This window comes from Cebus imitator, unplaced genomic scaffold (genome assembly GCF_001604975.1).
Source record: "Cebus imitator isolate Cc_AM_T3 unplaced genomic scaffold, Cebus_imitator-1.0 Scaffold85, whole genome shotgun sequence".
Taxonomy (NCBI): Eukaryota; Metazoa; Chordata; class Mammalia; order Primates; family Cebidae; genus Cebus; species Cebus imitator.
Genome location: NW_016107400.1, coordinates 25,608 through 53,398, shown reverse-complemented (window position 1 = coordinate 53,398; position 27,791 = coordinate 25,608). Strand labels below are relative to the sequence as shown.

Here is a 27,791-nt window from a genome sequence, read left to right as displayed (position 1 = left end):
TATATATATATATATATATATATCCCTTTTATGCCTATTCTCTTTCTTCTCTTCCATCATTTTCATGTTCTGAAGACAGTATCATACTTGGCCCAGGGTTGGACACAAAATGACTGCTACATATAGAAAGCCAGGGACAAAGATGACATAAAGAACTGAATAATCATGTTAACAGCCAACACACTCACATATGGTAGGCGCAGATGTAAGTATTACATGTATTCACTCATCTAAATCTCACAACAATCCTATGGCATGGTAACTAGCATAATCCCCAGCTTAAACATGAGAAAACTGAGTCACAGAGTGGAATAACTTGCTCAGAGTAACCAAGCTAATAAATGAAAGACCTGGGTTCAAGCCCAAGCAGCCTAGCTCCAGAATCAACTCTTAGCCACATAGAGGATCATCACTGAGATGGGAAGAAAGACAGGCTGCTGTAAAGAGGGTGAAGTGAAAATGGGAGGAGAGCTGCAGAGTAAGCAATGATGTCATGGGACTGAGTAAGGGCAATCACCAGCAAAAGACTGGAGAAGGGGCCTAACAGTAAAGGTGAATGAGAAGCAAGAATTGACAAGTAAAGGTGAAAGCAGAAAGTCAGTTGTCAGTTTGGTTTGGGGAGATACAGAAAGCCCAGGAAGGCCTCCATCAGGAAAAGGCTGCCAGGTCAGGCAGGACACAGAGAACAATTGAGGAAAGGTGATTCTTATAAGATGGGGAAGGTGCTATTGTAGGTGCTGGGCTCTGTCAGAGGCACTTGGTGGAACCTCTGCTTTGGGCTGAGATCAATACATGGCAGTGTCTCATCTCTGCAGGTTCATACCTCACATGTGTTGGTGCTGGCCTTCTGTTCCTCTTGTGGAGTTAAAGCCTTATTTTGGGCATAACTTTCAGACTGCATCAGTGAATTCCGAGTAGGTTCTAGTTCAGAAGGTGAACCTGTGACTTCAGTCAGGTTTCGATGCTGTTTGAACCTGGTCTGGTCGTGGAGCTGTAGTCTTGTCCAGGGCTGTAGAACGTTCAATCTCTGTAGTGGGTTCTAGAGTTATGGCGAGCCCCATATGTGAAGGCTGTGCTGAGGTCTCTTTGGGGTGGAGAAAGTTTAACCTCTGTAGTAGGTTTTGTAGTTATGGTAAGTTCCAGGTTCAAAGGTTGGACTGTGAGTGGAGTAAGGTTTGAAAGCTGAGCCTGATTCTTGCCTGGAGGTAGAAGTGTCACCTCAGGGTGCTTTGGACGAGGAGCTATACCTGTCAGGGTTGTAGAAGTACTGAGCTTGATCCTGGCCTGGTATTGGAATGGGTACCTCATAATAATACACAGGTGGTTGAGCTACAAACTTCTTAGGTAGCTCTGGAGGCCGCGTTGGGGTCTTCTGCATGGTTGGAGAAGTTTCAGCAGAGGATTCTGGAGTTAAGGTAAGTTGCTGACCCAAAGGTTGAACTATGACTTGAGTCAGGTTTGAATGTTGAGTCTGAACCTGGTCTGAATGTGGAAGTGTCACCTCAGGGTTCTTTGGAGGAACTATAATCTTCTTCAGGGGTGTAGAATGTTCAGTCTCTGTAGTGGGTTCTAGAGTTATGGTGAGTCCACCAGGTCCAGAGGTTGAACTGTAACTCTGGGTGATATTCAATGCTGAGCTTGATGCCGACCTGGTGTTGGAACAGTCTTCTCTTGATATACTGGTTAGATCAACATGGTGAAACCCTCTCTGTACTGAAAATACAAAAATTAGCTGGGCGTGGTGGTGCACACCTGTAGACCCAGCTGCTCATCAGGTTGAGGCAGAAGAATCGCTTGAACCAGGGAGTTGGAGGTTGCAGTGAGCCGAGATCATGCCACTGCACTCCAGACTAGCAACAGACTCCATTTCATAAAACGAAAACAAACAAACAAAAAATCAAAAAGAAAAAAATCATCCCTGAACTTCTTAGCAATAATTCCTAGACTAAGCACAAAGCACCATGTTTATTGCAGGTTTGCTCTTGGACATGTCAATAAGCACAGCTCCAACGAAAGTGCTCTTTTTATTATCCCTGTGAGAAAGTGGGTACATAGTGCAATGTGAAGGGCATGTGTGACTTGTGCAGAATCTCCCATAAACAGCAAGAAAAGCAATGTTAAGTCCTACAGTGTTAACATGTGACCTTCTGACCCGTATTAATAAGATATCTTACAGAGAGAGCAGATTCCCACTTGCCATGTAATTCATAGAGTGATGCTAGTCTGCTAAGCAAATAAAGTCACAGCATGGAGGTGCTGCTGCCCTGGAAGCATTGCAATCAATTGTCAATATTCAGTGCTGAGCTTGATCTTGAGCTGGTGTTGGAACTGTCTCCTCTTGATATAGTGGAGGTTGAGGTATAACTACCTTAGGATGCTGAGCTGGCGTCTCCTGCATGGAGAAAATTCAATTTCTGTAATGGATTCTGGAATGACTGCTAGCCCCAGGTCCAAAGGTTGAAATGTGACACTGGGCAATGCTGAATGCTGAACTTGATTCTGACCTTGTGTTGGACTGTCATCTCGTAATGAGCTGCAGGTTGACCTACAACCTCTGTAGGTGGCTCTGGAAGTTGATTTGAGTTCTCCATGGTTGGAGAAAATATAACCTTTGTAGTAGGTTGTGGAGTCGTGGTAAGTTTGAGATCCAAAGGTTAAACTGTGACCTCAGTTAGGTTTGTGTGCTGAGCCTAAACCTGGTGTGGAGGTGGAAGTGTTACCTCAGGGAATTTTGGAGGAGCTGTCATCTTCCTCAGGGTTGTAGAATGCTCAGCCTCCATAGTAGATTCTGGAGTTATGTTAAGCCCCAGGTGTAAAGGTTGAAATGTGACACTGGGTGATACTGGATACCGAGCTTAGTGCTGACTTGCTGTTGCAATTTTCATCTCATAATGCATTGGAGGTTGAGCTGCAACCACCTTAGGGAGCTCTGGAAGCTGAGCTGGGACCATCTGCTGGCTTGAAAGTTCTATCTTTTTGGGGGATTCTGGAGCCTGAACTGTGGCCTCCTGCTGAGTTGGAGAAGGTTCTGCCTCCATCAGGGGTCTGGAGTCTGAGCTGGAAATTTTTGCTGAGTTAGAGATGGTTCCACTTCCTGAGGGAGCTGTGGAGGAGAAGATGGGGCTATCTGCTGGATTGGAGACGGTTCTATCACCATAGAGGGCTCTGAAAACTGAGCAGGGACTGCCTGCTGGACTGGAGAGGATTCTACCTCTTTAGATGGCTCTAAAAGCTGAGTTGGGGTCTGTTGTAGTACTGGAGATAGTTTGACCTTCTCAGGTGGCTCTAGTGACTAAGCTGGTATCTCCAGCTTCGGTGGAGGACTAACCTCTTTTCGTGGACTTCAGAGGATGGCCTGAGGCTTCCTGCTGGGTTGCACATGGTTCAACCTCCTTAGGGTGCTCTGTTGGCTTGGCTGGAAACTCTTGCTGGACTGAAGAAGGTTCTACCTCTTTAGGGGGATTTGGAGTCTGAGCTGTGGCCTCTTGCTAGGCTGAAGATTCAATCTTCAACCTCCTTAGGGGGCTCTGTTGGCTCCGCTGGAAACTCTTGCTGGACTGGAGAAGGTTCTGCTTCTTCAGGGGGATTTGGAGTCTGAGCTGTGGCCTCTTCCTAGGCTGAAGAGCCAATATTTTCAGGAGACTCCAGAGGTAGGGAAGGGGAATCAAGATGGGCTGCTGAAAAGTCAGCCTGCTCACTGGGAATAGGTGGTTGTCCCGCTGGCGCTGGATTGGAGAAGGTTCAACCTCCATAGTGACTGCTGTGGGTATGGTAAGCTCCATATCCACATTTGTTTTTTTTTTGAGATAGACTCTTGCTCTATCTCCCAGGCTGGCGTGCAATGGCACAATCTCAAGCTCACTGCAATCTCCACCTCCCAGGTTCAAGCAATTATCCTGCCTTAGCCTCCCGAATAGCTAAGATTACAGGAGCCTGACACCACACCCAGCTAATTTGTATTTTTTAGTAAAGATTGGGTTTCACCATGTTGGCCAGGCTGGTCTCAAACTCCTGACCTCAGGTGATCCACCCATTTTGGGCTCCCAAAGTGCTGGGATTACAGGCGTGAGCCACCACACCTGGCCCATATTCACATTTTTAACTGTGGTATTAGGCAAAGTTGGATTATTTCTCAATATTGAAGACAGATCTAGAGGTGAAAATTCCATCTCATCATTCAATGAACTTACAATGTCTGAGGAGAGCTGAGCGGGAGACTGAGTTGTGGGCTCTTGATAGACTTGGAAGAAGTCATCATTTCCAGGGGTATTTAGCTACTAAATGATAATCTCTTGCTGGTCTTTCAAATGTTTAAATTGCTCAGGGGACATTATGAACCGACCTGGAAGCCTGTGCTTGGTTAAAATTTCACCTGGCAGGGGAACACTGGAATCATATTAACCATGTGATCCACAGGTTTCACAGTGTTATTGTGCAATGTTGGAAGCTGAACTTGATCATGACTTAGAGGAGAAAGTGTTATCTCATGATGCTCTAGAGGTTGAGCTACAACTTCATTAGGGGAGCTCTGAAGGCTGAGCTGGGGCGTCTTGCTGGGTTGGAGAAGACCCAACCTCCTCAGGGGTCTGTGGATGTTGAGTTGTAGCCTCCTGCTGGGTTGGAGTGGGGCTCTCATCTTTAATAGGTTCTGGACATTGAACTGAGGTCTCCTGTTGAACTGGTAAAGGTGCAGCCTCTTCTGATGATTCTGTAGGCAGAGTTGGGCCCCTGTGCTGGGTGGCAGGTTTCACATCATTAATTGGCCCTGAGAACTGAGCTGTACCCTCCTGGTGGAATGGACAAGTTCCTAACTCTGCAGTAGGCTCTGCTGCTATGGTGAGCTCCATATCTGATGCTTAACAGTGACACTGGGCAAATCTGAATGCTGAGCTCGATGGTGACCTGGAGATGAAACTGTTACCTCATAATGTTTTTGAGGCTGAGCTGGAATCTCCTGCTGGGGTGGAGAAGATTCAACCTCCCAGAAGACTTAGAAGGCTGAGCTGGCTGCTCCTGCTCACTGGGAAAAGGATCAATCTCCACAGGAGAACCTGGAGGCTCAGTTGGGGCCTCCTTTTGGGTTGCTGAAGTATCCACCTCCTCTGGAGGCTGGATTGGGGCTTCCTGCTGTACTGCAGAGGATTCAGTGTTCTTGGTAGGCTCTGAAGATCTGCTAATCTATATCTGCAGGTTTAACTGTAATGTTGAGCAAGTTATAATGAGCTCCATCCTCACCCTGAGGTTGAACTGTCACCTCATGATTCAGTGGAGTTTGATCTCCACTCTCCATAGAAGACTCTGGAGGCAGAGCTGGGGTCTCCTGCTGGGTCTGAGAAGGTTCAACCTCCCCAGGAAACTGAGAAGGCTGAGCTGCTCCTGCTCATTGGAGGAAGGTTCAGCCTCCACAGGATGACCTGGAGGCTAAGCTGGGGTCCATTGCTGGGTTGCTGAAGATTTCATCTCCTCAGGGGGCTCTGGTGTCTGAGCTGGGGCCTCTAATTGGGTTAAGAGTCCACCTCCTCGGGGTTCTCTGGAGGCTGAGCTGTGGCCTGTTCTACTTAATTCTGACCATACCTATAACCATGCCTTTGCCTAGACTGTACTCCCATTTTTTCTTGTTTTCTTATTTTTTTTTGAGATGTAGTCATGCTCTGTTGCCCAGGCTGGAGTGCAGTGGCGCCATCTCAGCTCACCAAAACTTCTGCCTCCTAGGTTCAAGCAATTCTGTTGCCTCAGCCTCCTGAGTAGCTGGGACTATAGGCACATGCCACCACGCCTGGCTAATTTTTGTATTTTTAGTAGAGACGGGGTTTCACCGTGTTAGCCAGAATGGCCTCAATCTTCTGACCTCATGATCTGCCTGCCTTGGCCTCCCAAAGTGCTGGGATTTCTGGCATGAGCCACTGCGCCTAGCTCATTTTTTTCTTATTTAACAAATTATAGCTACACTTTAAACCCCAGGTAAAGTTTTAGCTTACTGATATAGGTTCCCCTGACCGCCACACCTCAAGGATCACATATTCTGGCAAATTGTAGCACCGATGATCTGCATTATCTTTTAGTACTTATTATGTACACCTCCCTTTTTATGCCTGTTCCCTTTTTCCTTCATATCATTTTCATGTTCTGGAGACAGTGTCATACTTGTCCTTGGGTTGGACACAAAATGACTGCTATATATAGAAAGCCAGGGAAAAAGATGAGTTCCAGATACAACTAAAGAACTGAGTAATCATGTTAAAAGCCAACACTCTTACATATGCTAGGCACTGATGTTAAGTATTACAGGTATTCACTCATCTAAATCTCACAACAAACCTATGAAATGGTAACTAGCATAATCCCCAGTTTAAAGATGAGGAAATTGAGTCATAGAGCAGAATAACTTGCTCAGGGTAACCAAGCTAATAAATGACAGACCTGGATTCAAACCTAGTAACCTGGCTTCAGAATCAACTCTTAGCCACTTAGAACACTATTACTGAGATGGGGAGAGAGACAGAGTGCTGTAAAGAGGGTGAAGTGCAAATAGGAAGATAGCAGCACTTAAGCAATGAAATAATGGGGCTAAAGGAAAATGGATAAGAAAAGGATTAAGAGCAATCACAAGTAAAAGACTGGAGAAGGGGCCCAACAGTAAAGGAGAATGAGAAGGAAGAATTGACGGCAAAGGTGAAAGCAGAAAGTCAGTTGTCCGTGTGGTTTGGGGAGATACAGAAGGCCCAGGAAGGCTGCCAGGAAAAGGCTGCTGTGTCAGGCAGGACACAGAGAACAGCTGAGGAAAGGTGATTTTACAAGATGGGGAACGTGCCATTGTAGGTGTTGGGCTCTGGGACAGGACCTTGGTGGAGCCTCTGCCTTGGGCTGAGGTCAGTACTTGACAGTGTCTCATTTGTGCCAGTATAAAGCTCACATATGTTGTGCTTGTGGAGGCCTTCTGTTCCTCTTGTGCAGTTAAAGCTTTATTTTAGGCATAACTTTCAGACTGAACCAATAAATCCTGAGTAGGTTCTAGTTCAAAGGTGGACCTGTGACTTCAGTCAGGTTTTGATACTGATTCTGAATCTGGTCTGGACATGGAGCTGTAGTCTTGTCCAGGTCTGTAGAATGTTCAATGTCTGTATAGCATTTAGAGTTATGGCAAGCCTCAGGTCTGGAGGCTGAGTTGAGGTCTCCACTGTGGTTGGAGAAGGTTAACCCCCGTAGTAGGTTCTGCATTTATGGTAAGTTCCAAGTCCAAGTTTAAGTATGACTTGGGTCAGGTTTGAATGCTGAGCCCGACTCTTGTCTCAAGGTGAAAATGTCACCTCAGGGTGCTTTGGAAGAGGATCTGTAGTCATCATGGCTGTAGAAGGCTCAACCTTTGTAGTGGATTCTGGAGTGATGTTACACCCTAGATCCAAAGGTTGAACTGTGACAATAGGTTATGTTGGATGCTGAGCTCTATCCGGGCCTTGTGTTGGAACAGACATCTCATAATAATACCAACAAAGGTGAACTACAGCCTCCTTATGTAGTAGCTCTGGAGGCTGAGTTGGGGTCTTATGCATGGTTGGAGAGGATTCAACTTCCATAGTGGATTCTGGAGTTAAGGTAAGTTTCAGATCCAAAGTTGAACTGTGACTTGAGTCAGGTTTGAATGCTGAGTCTGAACCTGAACAGGATGTGAAAGTGTCACCTCAGGGTGCTTTGGAGGAACTATAGTTTTCTTCAGAAGTGTAGAATATTCAAGCTCTGTGGTGAATTCTGGAGTTATTGTATGTCTAGGTCCAAAGGTTGAACTGTAACTATGGGTGACAATGGATGCTGAGCTTGATTCTGACCTGGTGTTGGAACAGTTACCTCTTGATATACCGGAGATTAAAGTACAACTTTCTTAGGAAGCTGAGTGGGGGTCTCCTGCATGGTTGGAGAATGTTCAACATCTGTAATGGATTCTGCAGTGATTCTAAGCCCCAGATCATAAGGTTGAATTATGACACTGAGCAATGTTTAATGCTGAGCTTGATCCTGACCAGAATTGGAACTGTTATCTCATAATGAGCGGCAGGTTGAGCTACAATCTTGACAGGTGGTCCTGGAAGGTAAGTTGAGTTCTCCATGGTTGGAGTAAATATACCCTCTGTAGTAGATTGTGGGGTTGTAGTAAGTTTGAGATCTAAAGGTTAAACTGTGACCTCAGTTACATTTGAGATCTAAAGGAAGTGTCATTCTGAGGTGACACATCCACCTCCACACCAAGTTTAGTGCTGAGCCTAAACCTGGTGTGGAGGTGGAAGTGTCACCTTAGGATGTTTTGAAGGAGCTGTCATCTTCCTCAGGGTTGTAGAATGCTCAGCCTCCATAGTGGATTCTGGAGTTATGGTAAGCTCCAGGTGTAAGGGCTGAATTGTGACACTGGATACTGAGCTTGGTCCTGGCCTGCTGTTGAAATTGTCATCTCATAATGTATTGGAGGTTGAGCTGCAACCCCCTTAGGGAACTCTGGAAGCTGAGCTGGGATCTTCTGCTGACTTGAAGGTTCTGCCTCCTTAGGAGGCTCTGGAGCCTGAACTCTGGCCTCCTGCTGGACTGGAAAATGTTCTGCCTCCAAAGGGTGCTCTGGAGTTTGAGTTGGAAACTTCTGCTGAATTAGAGATTGTTCCACCTCCTGAGGGAGATCTGGAGGCAAAGATGGGGCCATCTGCTGTGTCGAAGAGGGTTCTACCATCATACAGGGCTCTGAAGACTGAGCAGTCCCTGCCTGCTGGAGTGGATTCCATCTCTTCAGGTGGCTCTAAAAGCTGAATTGGGGCCTGCTGTAGGAGTAGGGATGGTTTGACCTTCTCAGTTGGCTGATGGCTGAGCTGGTATCTCCAGCTGTGATGGGGGACTGACCTCTGCAGTGGACTTTGGAGGATGCCCTGAGGCTTTCTCCTGTGTTGCAGATGGTTCAACCACCTTAGGGGGCTCCAGTGCCTCAGCTGGGGACTCTTGCTGGAGAAAATTCTACCGTTTTAGCAGGATCTGGGATCTGAGCTGTGGCCTCTTGCTGTGATGGAGACTCAGTCTTTTCAGGAGAATCCAGAGGTGGGGAAAGGAATCAGGCTGGGTTAGAGAAAGATCAGCCTACTCAGTGGGGATAGGAGGGTTCTCCAGGTGGACTGGGGAAGGTTCAACCTCCATAATGACTTCAGTAGCTATGGTGAGGTCCATATCCTCATTTTTAACTGTGGTATTAGGTAAAGTTGAATTACTTTCAAATACTAAAGACAGATTTAGAGGTGAAAATACCATCTCATCATTCAATGACTTTACAAATCTGAGGAGAGCTCAACTGGAGGCTGAGTTGTGGGCTATTGATGGACTGGAGGAAGTTCATTTTCATGGGTATTTAGCTGCTGCATGAAAATCTCTTGCTGGTCTTTCAAATGTTTAAACTGCTCAGGGACATTACGAACTTATCTGGCCCCCCTGTTGGGTTAAAGTTTCAACCTGTTAGGTGAATTCTGGAGTCATGGTTACCATGTGATTCACAGGCTTAACAGTGACATGGTGCCATGTTGAAGGCTGAACTTGATCATGACTTAGAGGAGAAGGTGTTAACTCATGATAAGCTAGAGGTTGAGTTACAACTTCATTAGGGATCTCTGAAGGCTGAGCTGGGGCCTATTGCTGTGTTGGAGAAGACTCAACTTCCTTAGGCATCTGTGGATACTCAGCTGCAGTCTCCTGCTGGGTTGCAGAGGGGTTCTCATCTTTAGTAGGCTCTGGAGATTGAACTGAAGTCTCCTGCTGAACCAGTAAAGTTATCTTCTGATGACTATGGAAGCAGAGGTGGGCCCCCTTGCTGAGTGGTGGAAGGTTTTATATTATTATCTGGCCCTGATAGCTGAGCTGTAGCCTCCTGGTGGACTGGAGAAGTTCCCACCTCTGCAGTAAGCTCTGTTGCTGTGGTGAGCTGCATGTCTGGAGGATTAACAGTGACATTAGGCAAATCTGAATGGTGAGCTTGATGGTAACCTGGAGGTGAAACTGTTATTTGATGTTCTAGAGGCTAAGCTGGGATCTCCTGGGGGCTAGAGAAGATTCAACTTCCCCAGAAGACTCGGAAGGTAGACCTGGCTACTCCTGCTTCCTGGAAAAAGGTTCAGCCTTCACAGGACGACCTGGAGACTCAGCTGTGTCTTCCTCTTGGGTTGCAGAAGGTTTTACCTCCTCTGGAGGCTGGGCTGGAGAAGATTCAGTGTCCTTGGTAGGCTTGAAAGTTATGCTAATCTCTACATGCACAGGTTTAACTATAATTTTGGGCAAGTTATAATGAGCTTGATCCTCACCCTGAGTTTGAGCTGTCACCTCATGATTCAGAGGAGTTTGATCTGCACTGTCCATAGAGGACATGGAGGCCATCAGCTGTGGCCTCCTGCTGGGTCTGAGAAGATTCAACCTAACCATGAAACTCAGAACGCTAAGCTGGCTCTTCCTCTCACTTTGAGAAGGTTGAGACTCCACAGGAGGACTTGGAGGCTCAGCTGAGGTCCTTTGCTGGGTTGTATAAGATCTCATCTCCTCAGGGTGCTCTGGTGTCCGAGTTGGGCCCTCTAATGGGGTTGAGGAAGAGTCCACTCCTTGGGGTACTCTGGAGGCTGAGTTGCGGCTTGTTCCTGGCTTGATGCAAGTTCCTTACCTGGTTTTGGAGTTATTGTAAGCTCCACATCCAGGTTTGACTTTGACATTGGGCAAGTGTGAGTGTTGAGCTTCACTCCAACTTTTTTTTTGTTTTAGACGGACTCTCACTCTGTCCCCCAGGCTGGAGTGAAATGGAACGATCTTGGCTCATTGCAACTTTCACCTCCCAGGTTCAAGCGATTCTCCTTCCTCAGCATCCTGAGTAGCTGGGATTACAGGCATCCACCACCATGCCCTGCCAATTTTTGTATTTTCAGTAAAAACAGGGTTTCACCATGTTGGTCAGGCTAGTCTCAAACTCCTGACCTCAGGTGATCCATCAGCCTCAGCCTCCCAAAGTGCTGGGATTACAGGTGTGAGCCACTGCACCTGGCCTCTCTGCAACTTTTTAATGCAACATTTACCTGATGATGTATTGATGGCTGAGCTACAATCTCTTCAGAAGCAGGTAGCTGCTGTGCTGTGGCCTCCTGCTCTGTTGAAGAGTGGAGCACCTTAAAGGACTGTGAAGGCAGAACTGGGCCTTTCTTGCTGGGTTGAAGGTTCTACCTCTTCAGGGAGCTGTGGAAGCTGTGCTAGGACTTCTTGCTGGAATGAAAAGGACTGGATCTCTTTGGGTGTCTGTGGATTTTTAGTTTTAGGCTTTAGATAGAAATTGAGAAAGCCTGACTTGCTCCGGGGGCCTTGGAGGCTCATCTGAATTCACCTGGAGTTCTGGAGGCAAGCTGCCCGGATATGGTATATCCATACTTGAATCTAAATATTCATCCTGCAAAGTTTGTTTCTGATGCTGAAGTTTTGATACAAATTGGTGTGGAGTCCCAACAACTTTAGCAAGACTCCTGTGCTGAGCCAGATCTTTCTTCAGGCTCTTGGGTGAAACACTAATCTTCATTGCTTTTGAATTCAGACTATCTAGAAGTGGAACAAGTATTTCATATGCCTGATGATACGTAGCTCAAACTCAAACTTTAGATCTACAGTTTGAACCTTACATCTGAGGTGAATAGGCCGAGCTAAGACTCAGTTCTGATCCCAGTCCCTGGGCACTCTGTTCCTTCCTGATGCTCTGCTCTCCCACTTCTTTTTTTGTCTACACTTTGAATCTTTGTGAGGGTATTCTCCTGTGGCTTGGCAGTTTCCAATTAGGGAACTCTGAAGGCTGAGCTGGGGCCTATTGCTGGGTTAGAGAAGACTCAACCTCCTCAGGGGTCTCTGGATGCTCAGCTGTAGCCTACTACTGGTTTGGAGAGGGGTTCTCCTTCTTCATAGGTTCTGGAGATTGAACTGACATCTCCTGTTGAACTGGCAAAGAGGTCTAGCCTGCTCCAATGACTCTGGAGGCAGAGGTGGGCCCCCATGCTGGATGGTGGAAGTTTCCACATCATTAACTGGCCGTGAGAGCTGAGCTGTAGCCTCCTGGTGGATTAGAGAAATTCTCACCTCTGCAATAGACTCTGCTGCTATGATGAGCTATATGACTGGAGGCTTAACAGTGACATTGGGCAAATCTGAACACTGAGCTTGATGCTGACCTGAAGGTCAAACTATTACTTCATGATGTTCCTGAGGCTGAGCTGGAGTCTCCTGCTGGGCTGGAGAAGATTCAACCTCCCCAGGAGACTCAGAAGTCTGAGCTAGCTGCAATTGCTCACCGGGGAAAGACTTAGCCTCCACAAGACTTTAAAGTACAGCTGGGGTTTCCTCCTGGGTTGCAAAGGGTTCCATCTGTTCTGGAGGCTGGGTTGGGGCCTCCTGCTGGGCTTGACAAGATTCTGCCTCCTTAATAGGCTCTGACATTATGATAATCTCCACATCCACAGGTTTAACTGTAACACTGGGAAAGTTATAATGAGACTGATCCTCATCTGGAGTTTGAATTGTCACCTCATGATTCAGTGGAGTTTGAGCTACACTCTCCATAGAGGACTCTGGAAGCTCAGCTGGGGCCTCCTGCCGGGTCTAAGAAGGTTCAGCCTCCCCAGAAAACCCAGAAGGTTGAGCTGGCTGTTCCTGCTCACTGGGGGAAGGCTCAGCCTCCGTAAGAGGACATAAGAGCTCAGTTGGGGTCTCTTTCTGGGTTGCAGAAGGTTCTCCCTCCTCTGGAGGCTGGGTTAGGGCCTCCCGCTGGGCTTGAGAGGATTCTGCCTCCTTGTTAGGTTCTGAAGTTATGGTAATTTCTACATCCGCAGGTTTACCTGTAAAGTTGGGCAAGGTAAAAGGAGCTTGATCCTTACCCTGAGGTTGAACTATCACCTCATGATTCGGTGGAGTTCAAGCTGCATTCTCCACAGAGGACTCTGGAGGCTGAGCTGGGGCCTCCTGCTGAGTCTGAGAAAGTTCAACCTCCCCCTGGAAACTCAGAAGGCTGAGCTGGCTGCTCCTGCTCACTTGGAGAAGGTTCAGCCTCCACAAGAGGAACTGGAGGTTCAGCTGGGTTTCCTTGCTGGGTCACAGATTTCATCTCCTCCAGGTGGTCTGGTGTCTGAGTTGGGGCCTTTAATTGGGTTTAGGAAGAGTTCACCTCCTCGGGGTGGTCTGGAGGCTGAGCTGCGGCCTGTTCCTGGCTTGATTTAAATCCCTTACCTGGCTCTGGAGTTACTATAAGCTCCACATCCACAGGTTTGACTGTTACATTGGGCAAGTGTGAGTGCTGAGCTTCACTCCAACTTTTTAATGGAATATTTACCTGATGATGTATTGATGGCTGAGCTACAATCTCTTCAGAGGTAGGTAGCTGCTCTGCTGGGGCCTCCTGCTCTGTTGAAGAGTGGATTCCCTCAAGGGACTATGAATGAAGGTAGAGCTGGGGCCTCCTGCTGGATTGAAGAAGGTTCAGGAAGCTGTGGAAATTGCACTGGGGCTTTCTGCTTGAGTGAAGAGGACTGATCTGTTCAAGGGTCCCTGGATTTTGAGTTTCGGGCTCTAGATGGAATTGAGTAGTCCAGCTTGCTCAGGGGGCCCTGGAGGCTCATCTGAGTTCACCTGGAGTTCTCGAAGCAGGCTTTCGGGATACAGTGTATCCATACTTGAACCTAAATACTCACCCTGCAAAGTTTGTTTCCGATGTTGAGGTTTTAATACAAATTGGTGTGGAGGTCCAACAACAACCTTAGCAAGCCTCCTATGCTGAGCCAGATCTTTCTTTAGGTTCTTGGGCGAAACACTAGTCTTTACTGCCTTTGAATTCTCATTATCTAGAGGTGCAACAAATATTTCATATGCCTGATGATCTGAAGCCTGATCTAGACCTACAGTTTGAACCTGACTTTTGAGGCAAAGAGGCCATGCTAGCGTCTGGTTTTGACCCAAGTTCCACTGGAGCCAACTCTGGGAGCCTTTCTTGCTGAGTCAGCTTGTCATTCAGATCCTGCTGTGTAGCTGTGAACTTCTCTGGCCCCAGGGGCAGCTCTCCAGCTGAATCCATGTCCAGGAATGGAACCAAAGTCTCAGTCAGGTTCCTGAGGTGAGGCTGACATCTGGGAGGAAGTAGAGGACCCCATATTATCAAAGACCCCCAAGTCTGTTGGGGGCAGGGCTAGATAAGTGCTGGGGAAATTCTGGTGGGAGATTGATGGAGCATGAAGACCAGGGCTCAGTTGGCCTCTGGGGGTTGGAGGTCAGCTGGAGTGGGCCCTGGACCCACTCCAGAGGTTGAGTCTCCTGGGCTAGGAGCTACAATAGTTGTTGTGTGAGGAGGGGCCATGGGGCCCCTGAGAGGCAGATGAAACATGGCATATGTTAGCTCCCTGCACTGAGCGGCAGTCATCATGGCAGCCCCTAGAAGCTGGCGCCCCTAGCAACCGTGCGCTCCACCTCATCCATTATTTACGACATCTTTATTTAGGCAACTGTTATTAGGCTCTGGTCTAGATCCTCACAGTCACCAGAGCGCTCTTATCCCACAATCCCACCCAAGCCTCCCTTCCCGCCCCACCAGAACACCCCTCCCTCCTGTTCATCAGGAATGATTTGGGCAGCAGACCCAGGTGGTCCCAGGACTCCAGCAGCCTGTTGTGGTTGGGTGGGGTAGGGGCATGACAGAGCTTCCCAAGGAAGTTACGGGACGTTGCTTCGAGATATTCAGAAGTGCTAGTCAAGTTCTGGCAGCCTTAACTCTTCCTCCTCCAAGCTGAAATCCGCGAGATACTCATTCTCCTCTTGGCCATGCTGCTTCCAGGGAGAGCAACTGATCTGCAAAATATGCACAAGCTAGGGTGGCAGGCAGCCCACACATTACAGTCATTCATTCCTAAATGTTGTGATTTTTGCTGAACCTCCCAGATCCTTTGTTGCATGTTTGATAATTCACCACCCTATTAGGTAGGGGCTTCCAGGGAATAAGAGAGGACTCCAAATTTTCTGCAGGAGGGGCTTTGGGGCATGGGCAATTCAGTCTGGGAGAGAAGGCTAAACCGATTGAATAGCCCTTTGCAGTAGCCTGGGAGGAGGCTGAACTGTCATCCTGCCTTGACCTAACACAGCCATTACCCTAGAATTACAGTGCCACTCTTCAGAGGTCTACCCTGTGTGCACATGTGAAGAAGATGCTTAGGTTGTTAAAATCAGCATGTTAAATAATTTATTTCCTGAAATGTGACTACAACTAGAACCCAGCTGACTTCCTCCACATCCATTCTTACCTATCTTATTACTCATTGTCTGGCACAATCCCCAGCATGTGAACTCTAAGAAGGTGCTTCATCTTATTCCAGTGCCTAACATAGGCACGTGGTACAGAGTAATGGTTTTACAATGGAAGGGATTCCAAGACTCACCTCATTTAGGGGTGGATCTACTGTTATAACCAGATTTCTGAAATCAGTGCTGACTTCCTCTCACATTTCACAGAGCTAGACTTCTTAAAGCTTGAAGCTTCCTTGATGGTTTTTATTTAAATTGAATTAAAATAATTATTTTACAGGGAAAAACTTCAAAACAAAACACTTTGCAACTTTGGAGTGAAAGTTAAATTAAACACTCTAGCTCTAAATTAAGTTCCCACTGAAATAAAACATTCCATAGGTAGTAAATAATCATTGTTTTCTTTCAGAAATTAATTTAGAAACTTAATCCCTATGTAAGAACTTTCATATACAGTCATGCATTGCTCGCCATGTGAGGAGGAGCTTGAGAAATGTGTCATCAGGTGATTTCACCACTGTGCTAACATCATAGTATATAATTCCACAAACCTATAGCCTACAGCACACCTAGGCTATATGGTATGGCCTATGGCTCCTAGTACCGTATGTTACTGTACCGTATGTTACTGTACTGAATGTACCATATGTTACTGTACCGTATGTTACTGTACTGAATGTACCATATGTTACTGTACTGAATACCAAAGGCAACTGTAACACAATGGCAGGTATTTGTGAAGGTAAACATGGAAAAGATATAGTAAAAATACTATAAAAGATAAAAAATGGTATAGCTGTATAGGGATAGCTCCATTATACTCTTATGGAACCATCATCATATATGTGGTCTGTTGTTGACCAAAACATCATTTTGCAGCACATGACTGTAACTCATTTACAGAAAATCTTCAGCAAAATAGTCTACCCAAGATATATGGGAGGTATTGATATCCAGGTGATAAGCCATATTTGAAAGTCATTATAGTTTTCAAAAGCTGTAGTACAATCATTCTTAAGGCCGGTAACCTTCTCCCCATATCTCTGGGATCCTGTTTGAAGGGAGTTCTAAAAAGATCCGTGTTCAAGCAGCCCAGCATCCTAACTCCTGGGGGGAGACTAACCCCTCTCCTCTGTCCACAACTGTAGTAATATTCTAACAGTTCTCAGTTCTGCTCTCCAAACTTCAAATAAGGGGTCAGAGCCAAGGGTCGGGACTTCAAGAAAAGCCCCAGAAATACACTACACTCAAAAGCAGTATCACATTTTCCTAAGAATGAAACAAATTATCCTTCAAATTCTGCTGGTTGTTTTGAATTATGGTTATACTGGCTATATTACCCCTGAATTTTTGTCCCACATACTTGAATTAAACCATGTAGCTCCTCTTCCCATCTGACATCTACGATCTCTTCACTGGGTCTGTACTCCACAGCTATTTTACCACTTTCTGAAATAAAGTTAGCAAGGATCAATTCAGAATATTTTTCATTCTAAAGCTTCCTACATATAATGGTAGCACCCCACAATGAGACATTCTTTTGGTTTCTAAAAGCAGAAAATAAGAGCATTTTCCTGGAAGTTTCCTCACCTCTCATCTTACACTTTAATTTTTCTTTTTTTTTTTTGGAGACAAGGTCTCACTGTGTCACCCAGGCTGGAGTGCAGTGGCGCTATCATAGCTCACTGCAGCTGGAATTCCTGGGTTCAAGTAATCCTCCTGCCTCAGCCTCCAGAGTAGCAGGGATTACACCACTGTGTCTGGCTAATTCTCTTTTTTAGAGACACGGTCTTGCTTTGTTTCCCAGGCTGGTCTTGAACTCCTGGCTTCAAGTGATCCTTCTGTCTTGACCTACCAAAGTGCTGAGATTTCAGGCATGAGTCACCATGTCTGGCCTCACACCTCAGTTTTTAAACATATATATGAAATATCAACTGTGTTTGGTTCAAAGGACTTTATGATCTTACAGATAGGAACTAAGGAATAGTAACATAAGAAAAAAAATATGGAAACAAAAATGTTCATTGATAATATAATTAAATGGTAAGGCTTCAGGTAGGGGGGGTCAAAGTAAGTTCAAATCTGGAATAGAGAACACTGAGGTAGTAGACACTTCACATTAGAAGGCTAGGTGTCTACTCCCTGAGAATCAAAATTACACCAGATACAATGAACAAAGCCTCAGACATAGAGCACATTTAAACATTTTATTGGCAGAAAATGGCCCACATACACTATAGACAATACAACTTCCTTCAAGGCAAACTACAGCTATAAGGCTTTTGGTCTAAGAAGTTTTGAGGGTGTGCAACGGATACTTTTGCATACTAGGGAGAGGAAAACAGCCCACACATTAGGCTTGTTCTTAAAGGTTGTTACTCAGACTTGACAGTTGATGACCAAGGAAGTGAGACTTTCACTAGAAGAGCTGCCCAGGTTGGAAAGCTGAGAGCAATCAGGGCCACCTCCTACAAGCAAATAAAGGTCTGTGGTAACTTAATTAGAATCTCTCAGTCTCTCATCCTTCAAGGCTGTGAAGCAGAAGAGCAGTTCTGTTCAGGGACTGTTTGCTAATCATTAGGTTTCCTCTGGGCACAGCCTATAACATTTGTGTCATTGTAGAACTCAATAGGGAATACAAGCAATGCCATTCAATAGCATGACCACTTCCAAGGCTCACAGCAAAACAACTGATTATTGTATAAGAATCATATTTGCCCAATATGTCAGTGCCAGAGATGAAAGCTAGAACTGAACCCCTCCCCACTTTCTTTCTTTTTTTTTTTAATTTTTTTTTTTTNAGAGACATGGTCTTGCTTTGTTGCCCAAGCTGGTCTTGAACTCCTGACTTTAAGTGATCCTCCTTCCTTGGCCTCCCAACGTGCTGAGGTAACAGGTATGAGTCACCACATCTGGCCTCACAACTCAGTTTTTAACATACGTATGAAATAACTGTGTTTGGTTCAAAGAACTTTATGATCTTACAGATAGGAACTAAGGAATAACAACATAAAAAGTTTAAAATGTGGAAACAAACAGGCCTTCATGGAGAAACATATTGTTGGGAAAAAAATGTGAAAACAAAAATGTTCTATCATAATATGATTAAATGGTAAGGCATCAGGTGGGGGTTAAAGTAAGTTCAAAGCTGGAATAGAGACCACTGTGCTAGTAGACACTTCACATTAGAAGCAAGGGCCAGGTGTCAACTATCTGAGAACCAAAATTTCACCAGATACAATGAACAAAGCTTCTGAGAGAGAATATTTGAATATTTTATTGGCAGAAACTGGCCCACATACTCTTACAGACAACAGAACTTCCTTCAAGGCAAATGAGAGCCATCAGGCTTTTGGTCTAAGAAGTTTTGAGTGTGTGCAAGGGACACGACACCTTCATATACTAGGGAGAGGTAAACAACCCACACATCTAGTTTGATTCTTAAAGGTTGTTACTCAGACTTGACAGTTGACGACCAAGGAAGTAAGACTTTCACTAGAAGGGCTGTTGCTTAAGTTGGAAAGCTGAGAGCAATCAGGAGCACCCCTTACAAGCAAATAAAGCTCTGTGGTAACTTAATTAGGATCTCTCAGTCTCTAAGCCTTCAGGGCTGTGAAGCAGAAGAGCAACTCTGTTCAGGGACTCTTTGCTAATCAACAGGTTTCCTTTGGGCACAGCCTATAACATTCTTGCCACTGTAGAACTTAATAGGGAATACAATCAATACCATTCAATTGCATGACCACTTCCAAGGCGCACAGCAAAGCAGCTGATTATTGTATAAGAATCATACTTGCCTAATGTGTCAGTGCCAGAAATGAAAGCTGAAACGGAATTCTTGATTCAGGAAACATCATCTATTACACTCTTCAGCAGAGAGTTTATTTATTCAGAAAGAAATAAGCAATGACAATAATAGTTAATATGTCTGCTTACCTTGTAAGTGTAGTTCTGAGCTTTTACATTCATCATCTCATTTACTCTTACAATATCCCCCATAAGGTTAACTGAATTACTAACCCTGGTTTGTAGATGAAGAGACTGAAGCTTAGAGATATTAAGTATCTTCAAATCTCTCTGGCTAGAAGACCTAAAATTGCATTAAAAATCTAAGAGACCGAGTTAGGACTCAAATCTATGTGTCCAAAGCTTATAATCATTATTCTACATGATAGGCAAGCAAGTAAAGAAGACCTGGTTTAAACATTTTCTGTGGGAACTGAGGCAAGTCCTTTCACATCTGTAAACTAGAAACAATATCTGCTGTCTTTTTTTTCACAAATGTCACAAAGAACAAATTTGAGCCTGTTGCTGTGGAAGAATTTAGCAAATGAAAGCATACTATGGAGTGCTTTAGTTATCAATATTTTTATCCAATTAACTTTTCAAAATGAGTTTATTTGCTCACTGAAACTAAAGTACTTCAAGGATGAACAAGAGAGTCTTACCTAGAACCACAATCAACAGTTTCTGGAATGCGTTTGACAAAGCCTTCTGAATAGCAAGCTTCTGGGCTGTCTTCCTTTTCATAAGGAATGATAGCGGTCCTAAATCCAATCAAAACAAATGGATTTAAAATGCTTATCTGAGTAATAATTGCTATATGTTTAAAAAATAAAAATGCGTCCACAATTCTTAGCTCATAATCTTCGTGATTACGGGCAGACAGCCCAAGGGTATGGTTGCATGGCTCTGTTATAGGTATATCCTGGCAGGGCCCGTTTTTACTGCCTCCATCTAGCTAGGAAGTTCCTGAAGTACTAGAAGGGAGATAGGAGCTAAGAACCTGGCACGTGTCTCACAATACCCAGAGATTTCAAATTGATCAAGGCTACACTCCTACAGACCCTACCCTCCTATGCATCAAGGGCTGGAACCACTCATCGAAAAAGGTTTGGTTGGCTGGACATGGTAGCCCACGCCTGTAATGCCAGCACTTTGGGAGGCCTATGCAGGTAGAGGCCAGGAGTTCAAGAATAGCCTGACCAACATGGTGAAACTTGAGGCCAGGAGTTCAAGAACAGCCTGGCCAACATGGTGAAACTTGAGGCCAGGAGTTCAAGAGCAGCCTGGCCAACATGATGAAATCTCATCACTACAAAAATTAGCCAGGTATGGTGGCACAGATCTGTAATCCCAGCTACTTGGGAGTCTGAGGTACAAGAACAGTTTGAACCAGGAGGCAGAGGTTGCAGTGAACCGAGATCATGCCACTGCACTCCAGCCTGGGCGAGAGAGTGAGGCTGTCTCAAAAAAAGGAGGCCGGGCCAGGTGCCTCACATGTAATCCTAGCACTTTGGGAGGCCGAGGTGGGAGGATCACTTGAGGTCAAAAGTTTGAGAGCAGCCCAGACAACATTGTGAAATCCTGTCTCTACTAAAAACACAACAACAAAATAGCCAGGTGTGGTGGTATGCACTGTAATCCCAGCTACTTGGGAGGCTGAGGCAGGAGAATTGCTTGAACTTGGGAGGTGGAGGTTGCAGTGAGCCAAGATCATGCCAGTGCACTCGAGCCTGGGTGACTGAGTGAGACTCCATCTCAAAAAAAAAAAAACCAAACAAACAAAAAAACACAACTTTGGTACAGATAAATCTGGTTCCTCCATGGGCATCACCCACAGGAGCCTACTCCACTCCATTAGTCTACAGCCCTGTTTCTGACTTCAAACCCTAAGCCTGAGGGCCATGAATACTAGAAAAAAAAAGTCAACATTAATATCAACTGAGTACCCTTTCTAGGTATTTATATTAGACTCTTTCTGCTGAAACCCTCCTATGAGTAAAAAAAAGAACTGAATGTTAACATAAAAGTTTATATAAATCTTTAGATGATGACCTGGCATGATGGCTCATGCCTATAACCCCAACAATTTGGGATCCTCAGGCAAGAGTATCACTTGAGGCCAGGAGTTGAAGCTCAGATGGGACAATACAGCAAGACCCCAGCTCTAAAAAAAAAAAAAAAAAATTAGCCAGGTGTGGTGGTGTGCGCCTGTAGTCCTGGCTACTCAGCAGGCTGAGGCAGGAGGATCCCCTGAGCCCAGGAGTTTGAGGTCACAGTGATCTATGATCATGCTATTGCACTCTAGCCTGTTTCTAACAATAATAATAAATAAATAAATCTTTAGATGGTTTTGCTAAGATAACTGAAGGCTACAAGAGACACATATTTGGCTGGGCATAGTTGTTCACACCTGTAATCCCAGTGCTTTGGGAGGTCAAGGTGGCAGATTGCCTGAGCTCAGGAGTTTGAGACCAGCCTGGGCAATACGGTAAAACCCTGTCATGACCAAAATAAAAAATTAGCCAGGTGTGGTGGTGTGCGCCTGTAGTCCCAGTTACTTGGGAGGCTGAGGCAGGAGAATTGCAAGAACCGGGGAGGCAGAAGTTGCAGTGAGCAGAGATTGCGCCACTGCACTCCAGTCTGGGCAACAGAGCGAGACTCCGTCTCAAAAAACAAAAAACAAAAAAGAGGTGAAAGACTATTTTAGCACAAAGCAAGTTCTTAACCAAAAGCTGAAAAAAAAAACAGTACTTCCTTTTTCCTCCTAAGCCTCTTGGCAGGAAGTCAGCCGTATGATTTTAAATTTAAAGGTTCAATCAGGCATCGCCACAGTAAAAATCTATATTGTAAAACAGAAAAACTCTGTCCAGGACTTCAGTAGCTCAGAGAGGGAAGGGTTTGATATGTATCTGAAAAGATAAGTTTTGCAAAGTAAGAAAAAAGAGAGATCCTTTCTACTCCAAATACCTACCCACCTCCACCCCTAATGTAAACAAACCTTCCTCCATCTTATTCACAGGCTCCTCCACCAAGCCAATGCCAGTACTCTTGCAATCATAGGATGGCAACACCACCTCTAAAGCACAGAAGAACTTCAGGCTTCGCTTTGGAAGTGGCACCATGGTATCTCCATTCTCCCTTTCTTCAAGGTCAGAAAGCTCCTGCAGCTGTAAGGATATTTAATCTAAGATCCTTCCTAGGATCTTAATGTAGGCTTCAAAATGTTTTGTTATTAGAAATAAAAACTAAACTCCAGCCATTCAAGCTAACAGTTGAGGTGTCTTATGGCTTCAAAATCAAATTAGGTTTGCAAAGGAACTGCTAGAGAGACACCCATTTTTTATTATAGACCACACAAATAGTGGAGAAAATTATGGATACCACCATTCAAGTGACTGAGATTATTAATTCTAGGCAACACGCCAACTCAGACATGTCCACTTATCCTCAATGTTAAGAGGCCTCTTATATCTCCTCCCTACAATCCAGTTCCATATTTCTGTCTAAAGTCTAGGATTTCAGTGTTGAAAGGAGAGTGTGCTTAGTGAAAGAAAATTTACAAGGTTCACCTTGATGATCCTTTTTGACCATCCATTGAAACCAAAGTAGTAATTCGCCAGTTCTTGGCATTGGGAGCCGTTCAGGGGAAGGGCCTGATGTTGAACTGCCTTATGTCTGGTGCCAAGATGAACCTAAAGTCACAAGAGATAGACTCATAAATACCACAACCCATTAGAGATTTTACTTTGGACACGTGGGGATTTATCAATACCAAGTGTACAAAGAAAATAAATTGTTTCAGTCTTCCCATTCAGTAGTTCCTGTTTGAGAATATGATCTGAAGGATAGGTAAGATGAACCTACCACCCACCCCCCTCCCCAAGTTGCTAGCCCCTATTTAAAGAGAAATTATACATACCTCTGTAAATTTTACAAGCAACTAAAACAACGAGATTTATCTACATTTATAAGCTTCTTTGAGAATGCAAATATCTACTGTTACTTCTTGAAATATTTTACCCATTTCTATGGATTTCTTATATCACCAGTTCTTTCTTATGTCTATTTCATTTTTTAAGTGTAGTATATTATATTCATGAAATTCAAATGACACAAATAAAGTCAAATTTATTTATTTAACTTTTGAGACACAGCCTCGCTCTGTTGCCTAGGCTGGAGTACAGTGGTGCGATCTTGGCTCACTGCAACCTCTGCCTTCTGGGTTCAAACAATTCTTCTGCCTCAGCCTCCTGAGTAGCTGGGACTACAGGCACTACCACACCCTGCCAATTTTTGTATCTGTTTGCTAATTTTTTGTATTTTTAGTAGAGATGGGGTTTTACCATATCGGCCAGGCTGGTCTCGAACTCCTGACCTCGTGATCCCCCTGCCTTGGCCTCCCAAAGTGCTGGGATTACGGGTGTGAGCCACCATGCCTGGCCATAAAGTTAAATTTATTTGTATTAGAAATTAGTAAGAATTAACAGTAAAGTTAATTCTTTACGGATTTGTTTAAGCACCTTCCTCCATCACTGGTTTACAAGCCCCATAAGTCCCAAAGGAAACCATAGCGTATTCTTTTTTTCATTCCCAGAACCAAGCACAGTTCTTGGCATATAATAGAGGACAAATGATCTGTTGATCGAGTGAATGGATACAACAATGGGGCAAGTAAAAATGAAATTACTTTCTCCAACTGAAAAGGAGAAATGCTTGTTGGGAAAGAGAAATGAAGACCAGTTTTTAAATGCTGAGTGCCAATGAGGAGATTGGCCTGTATCATGAGTCACAGTGGAGACTTTCTGGACAACCAGGAAGCTTCATAAAACTCTGATCCCCTGGGTGGCACAGACAGTTGTCACCTTGGATAACCTCGTTACAGTTCTTGCTGGCAACCGTTTTCCTTCATTTCACACCACTCCCGCCCCCCCACCAAAAAAAAAAAACCTTTTGGCTGGGCACAGTGGCTCATGGCTGTAATCCCAGCACTTTGGGAGGCCTAGGCGGGTGGATCACTTGAGGTCAGGAGTTTGAGATCAGCCTGGCCAACATGGAGAAACCCTCATCTCTACCAAAAATACAAAAAGTAGCTGGGCATGGTGGTGCACGCTTGTAATCCCAGCTACTTGGGAGGCTAAGGCAGGAAAATCACTTAAATCCAGGAGGCAGAGGCTGCAGTGAGCTGAGATCATGCCACTGCACTCTAGCGTAAGCAACAGAGCAAGAGTCCGTCTCAAACAAAACCCCAAAAAACAAAAATAAAACCCTCTCAGGTGCATTAGGCCTTTGATTTTATTTTAAAACATTGCTGTCTTTTCTGTATTTAAAAAGGACAAAAAAGACAGGATCTAGGTGTATGTGCAAAAGTAGAAAAGAACACCTAAACTAGTTAACAGTCGGGGCGATTAGTAACCCAAGGCTCTGAATCCAGTAAAGAAATAAATCTAGTATGAATGCCCTCTCCTCTCACCTATCTATTGAGTTGTAAAATATTCCCTTCATTACTGTATCAAGTGATGTGATTTATGCTGTGAAATTCCCAAAACCTAAAGCTTATGGAATGGTCTCAATGTCCAAAGAGCACTTGAAACTCATAATTTACAAAATGATACCAAGTAAATGTTTCATACTCTTTACCATACCTTTGAAATATTTGAGTGGCTATGTGAAATGGTCACACGTTAGAAACAGATCATTGTCCAAAAGTTAAATAATATCTCACAGGTAATCATTTCAGTTACAGGAAGTGGAACCAGGATTGAAGAGGGTGCTGAACAGGCTAAGAGGGTGTTGAACAGGCTACAGAAGTGGGGGTAGTATACCTGGAGTCATTAGTAAGTAGAGTTCTCAGATTTGATCAAGATTAATTCAATGAGGAATGGAATATAGACAAGAAACGGCAGCAAGATTAGCAGGAAGCAGTCAGATCAAGTAGCCAATCAGGAATGGAAACGGTCCTTGAAAAGGGAAAGGTGATTGAATTGAGGCATACAATGAGATATCATTCTGTGGATCTGAGAAAGTAAAATTGGTTGGCATGTTAATATGGAATAGGGTTTCTACAATGCCGTTTAAAGAATGTTCTCATTCTCCGAGAACTGAAGGGAGTTCCAAATAGGCAGTTTCTGAGTCATCGTGACCATGATGATGATGATGATAAAGTCTCCTTCATGTAATAGGTGGCAGAAGATGTGGTTATGCTTACACATTTTAAATTCATATAAAAGTAAATATATATGGCTGGGTGTGGTGCCTCACACCTGAGGGTGAGGCACACAGATCACTTGAGGTCAGGAATTTGAGACCAGCCTGGCCAACATGGTGAAAACCCATGTCTACTAATATACAAAAATTAGCTAGGTGTGGTGGCAGGTGTCTGTAGTCCCTGCTACTCAGGAGGTTGAGGCAGAATCGCTTGAACCCAGAAGGCAGAGATTGCAGTGAGCCAAGATCGTGCCACTGCACTCTAGCCAGGGTGACAAAGTGAAACTCCATCTCGAAAAAAAAAAAAAAAAAAAAAAAAAAAAAAGTAAAAATAGCTGGGCATGATGGTTTGTACCTAGCTACTGAAGAAGCTGAGGCAGGAGGACTGGTTGTTGAGGCCAGGATTTAGAGACCAGCATGGGCAACACAGGGATACTCTGTCCCTAAAAAAATTAAAAAGTAAATATAAGCAAATCTATTCTGGCAAAGATTTCATTCATTCACTTATTTTTTAGAGACAGGGTTTCACTCTGTTGCCCAGGCTGGAGTGCAGTGATGTAATCATAGCTCCCTGCACCTTCAAACTCCTGGGCTCAAGCGATCCACCTGCCTTGGCCTCCGAAAACATAGGCATGAGCCACTATGCCCAGCCTGATCTTTAAAATTTTTGTAGAGATAGGGTCTCACTATGTTGCCCAAGCTGAGATTTCTTAAAAAGGGACAGCATAAAATGACATGGGGTTTAGCATCAGTAGGTTGGAGTTCGGCCTCAAGCTTCCATAATTCTTGTCAGGAACCCCCCCCCCCTTTTTTTTTTTTTGAGACAGGGCCTCACTCGACATGTTGCCCAGGCTGGACTGCAACCTCTGCCTCCTGGGTTCAAGCGATTCTCCTGCCTCAGCCTCCCGAGTAGTTGGGATTACAGGCGTGCGCCACCACGCCAGGCTAATTTTTTGTATTTTTAGTAGAGACGGGGTTTCATCGTGTTGACCAGGCTGGTCTCAAACTCCTGACCTCATGATTCGCCCGCCTTGGCCTCCCAAAGTGCTGGGATTACTGGGGTGAGCCACCATGTCCAGCCTCTTGTCAGAAACCTTAAACAAGTCACTCAATCATCTTGAATTTCAGTTTCTTCATCTAAAAAAACCAGAGAACTGGAAGATTAGTGTGGCAATGCATCTGAAAATATTCTATAAACCAGAGTGCTGGACAAATGCTAACCTATTATTGAATTCAGCAGTTCATTCCAGCGGAGCTAGAAATTCCATATTTGGACCCACCTTGACAGGAGATGTCTGAAAAAGCAGCTTCCGGTCGCATGCCTTTTGGGCTCTGTGGGCAGCCCGTGCTGAATAAAACTTAATCACGGCATAGAAACCAGGTTGAGCCACTGCAGCGTTTGGGAAGACCCGGACTGAATACAGAAGGCCAAACTGGGAAAATGCTGTGAACAGAGAATGCTGTGGGGGTGGTCCCACGCCAAAAAAGCGCATGAAATCTCACGCCCGGAAAACAAAACCACACATGCCCTCATATTTCCCAAACCCTTCTTTGCGAAAGGATGTGATTCAAAACACTTCCCACTTAACAGGTTTCCTCTCGAAATCCTAAACTTTAAGAAGCACTAGCAGGTAAAACGTGCTGACAGTGGAACGGTACCTCTCTGGGACTCTGAAAATCTGTTGGGGGTAGTTAGTTGTCCGTTGGGGTCCCCTCTAGAATTAAGAATCCTTCAGCGGAGGCTGAGGCAGGTGAGGTCCTGGGACAGGACTCTGGCACTCCCAGTCCGCAGGTGGGCGGCTTTCTCCATCCCTTCCTCCTCCCTGGCCCCGGCTCACATGCAAAGCTTCAGCCGTGGGTCCGGAGCTCAGCTCCCACACTAGCAAGGTTTTGTCACTGTCGGTGGGAACCGCAAAAGGTACCAACTCCGCCATCCTTCCTTCATCGCGCCTGCGCGGCTAACGCTCGCTCCAAGCACTGCGCCTGCGCAAGGCACGCCCGCGCGTTCTTAAAAAAAAGGCGCGTTTGAGGGGCGGGGCCGGCGGTCGGATAGCTCCCTGGTCCTCACTACTTAGGGCCGGCCTCTGAGTCCGTTCCGCTCCTCCAGCCGCACGCCCAAGATCCCTGAAACGGGCTTCCATTCAAGTGCATGTTTACGGTAGAGTCCCAAAATGAGCTGACTGGATGGAAAGGTAGGGACAAGTTTATAGCAGCCAGCTTTATCTTCACTCCAGAAGGAGATCAGGGCACTAAGCATTAGCACTACCTACTGAGCTTGTGGGAAATAACCACAAAAGATGCAATATTTGGACTTTTAAGAGTTTAAAATATACAAATAAAATATAACTCGGCCGGGTGTGGTAGCTCACTTCTGTAATCCCAGCACTTTGGGAAGCCGAGACAGGCAGCTCACCTGAGGTTGGGAGTTCAAGACCAGCCTGCACAATATGAAGAAACCCTGTCTCTACTAAAAATACAAAAATTAGCTG

General features: G+C 45.1%; 1 protein-coding gene and 1 pseudogene across 3 annotated transcripts; both read right to left on the bottom strand.

Annotated features, from left to right (window-relative positions):
- Positions 1 to 10,969: 10,969 nt before the first annotated feature.
- On the bottom strand, positions 10,970 to 14,406 carry LOC119472100 (annotated as a pseudogene).
- Positions 14,407 to 14,506: 100 nt separating this feature from the next.
- RDM1 (RAD52 motif containing 1) lies at positions 14,507 to 27,283 on the bottom strand. Of its 3 annotated transcripts, XM_017534192.2 has the most exons (7): positions 27,141 to 27,283; positions 26,583 to 26,762; positions 22,668 to 22,790; positions 22,097 to 22,265; positions 19,761 to 19,859; positions 16,676 to 16,761; positions 14,507 to 14,862 (listed from the first exon to the last, which is right to left on the bottom strand). In XM_017534192.2, exons 1-7 carry the CDS (start codon positions 27,234 to 27,236, stop codon positions 14,761 to 14,763), a joined length of 855 nt encoding a protein of 284 aa, XP_017389681.1. In that variant the 5' UTR covers positions 27,237 to 27,283; the 3' UTR covers positions 14,507 to 14,760. The 3 variants fall into 3 exon arrangements, with proteins under 3 accessions (XP_017389681.1, XP_017389684.1, XP_037596448.1); XM_017534195.2 differs by lacking the exon at positions 26,583 to 26,762 and having other exon boundaries at positions 14,628 to 14,862; positions 27,141 to 27,277; XM_037740520.1 differs by lacking the exon at positions 16,676 to 16,761 and having other exon boundaries at positions 14,671 to 14,862.
- Positions 27,284 to 27,791: the final 508 nt, after the last annotated feature.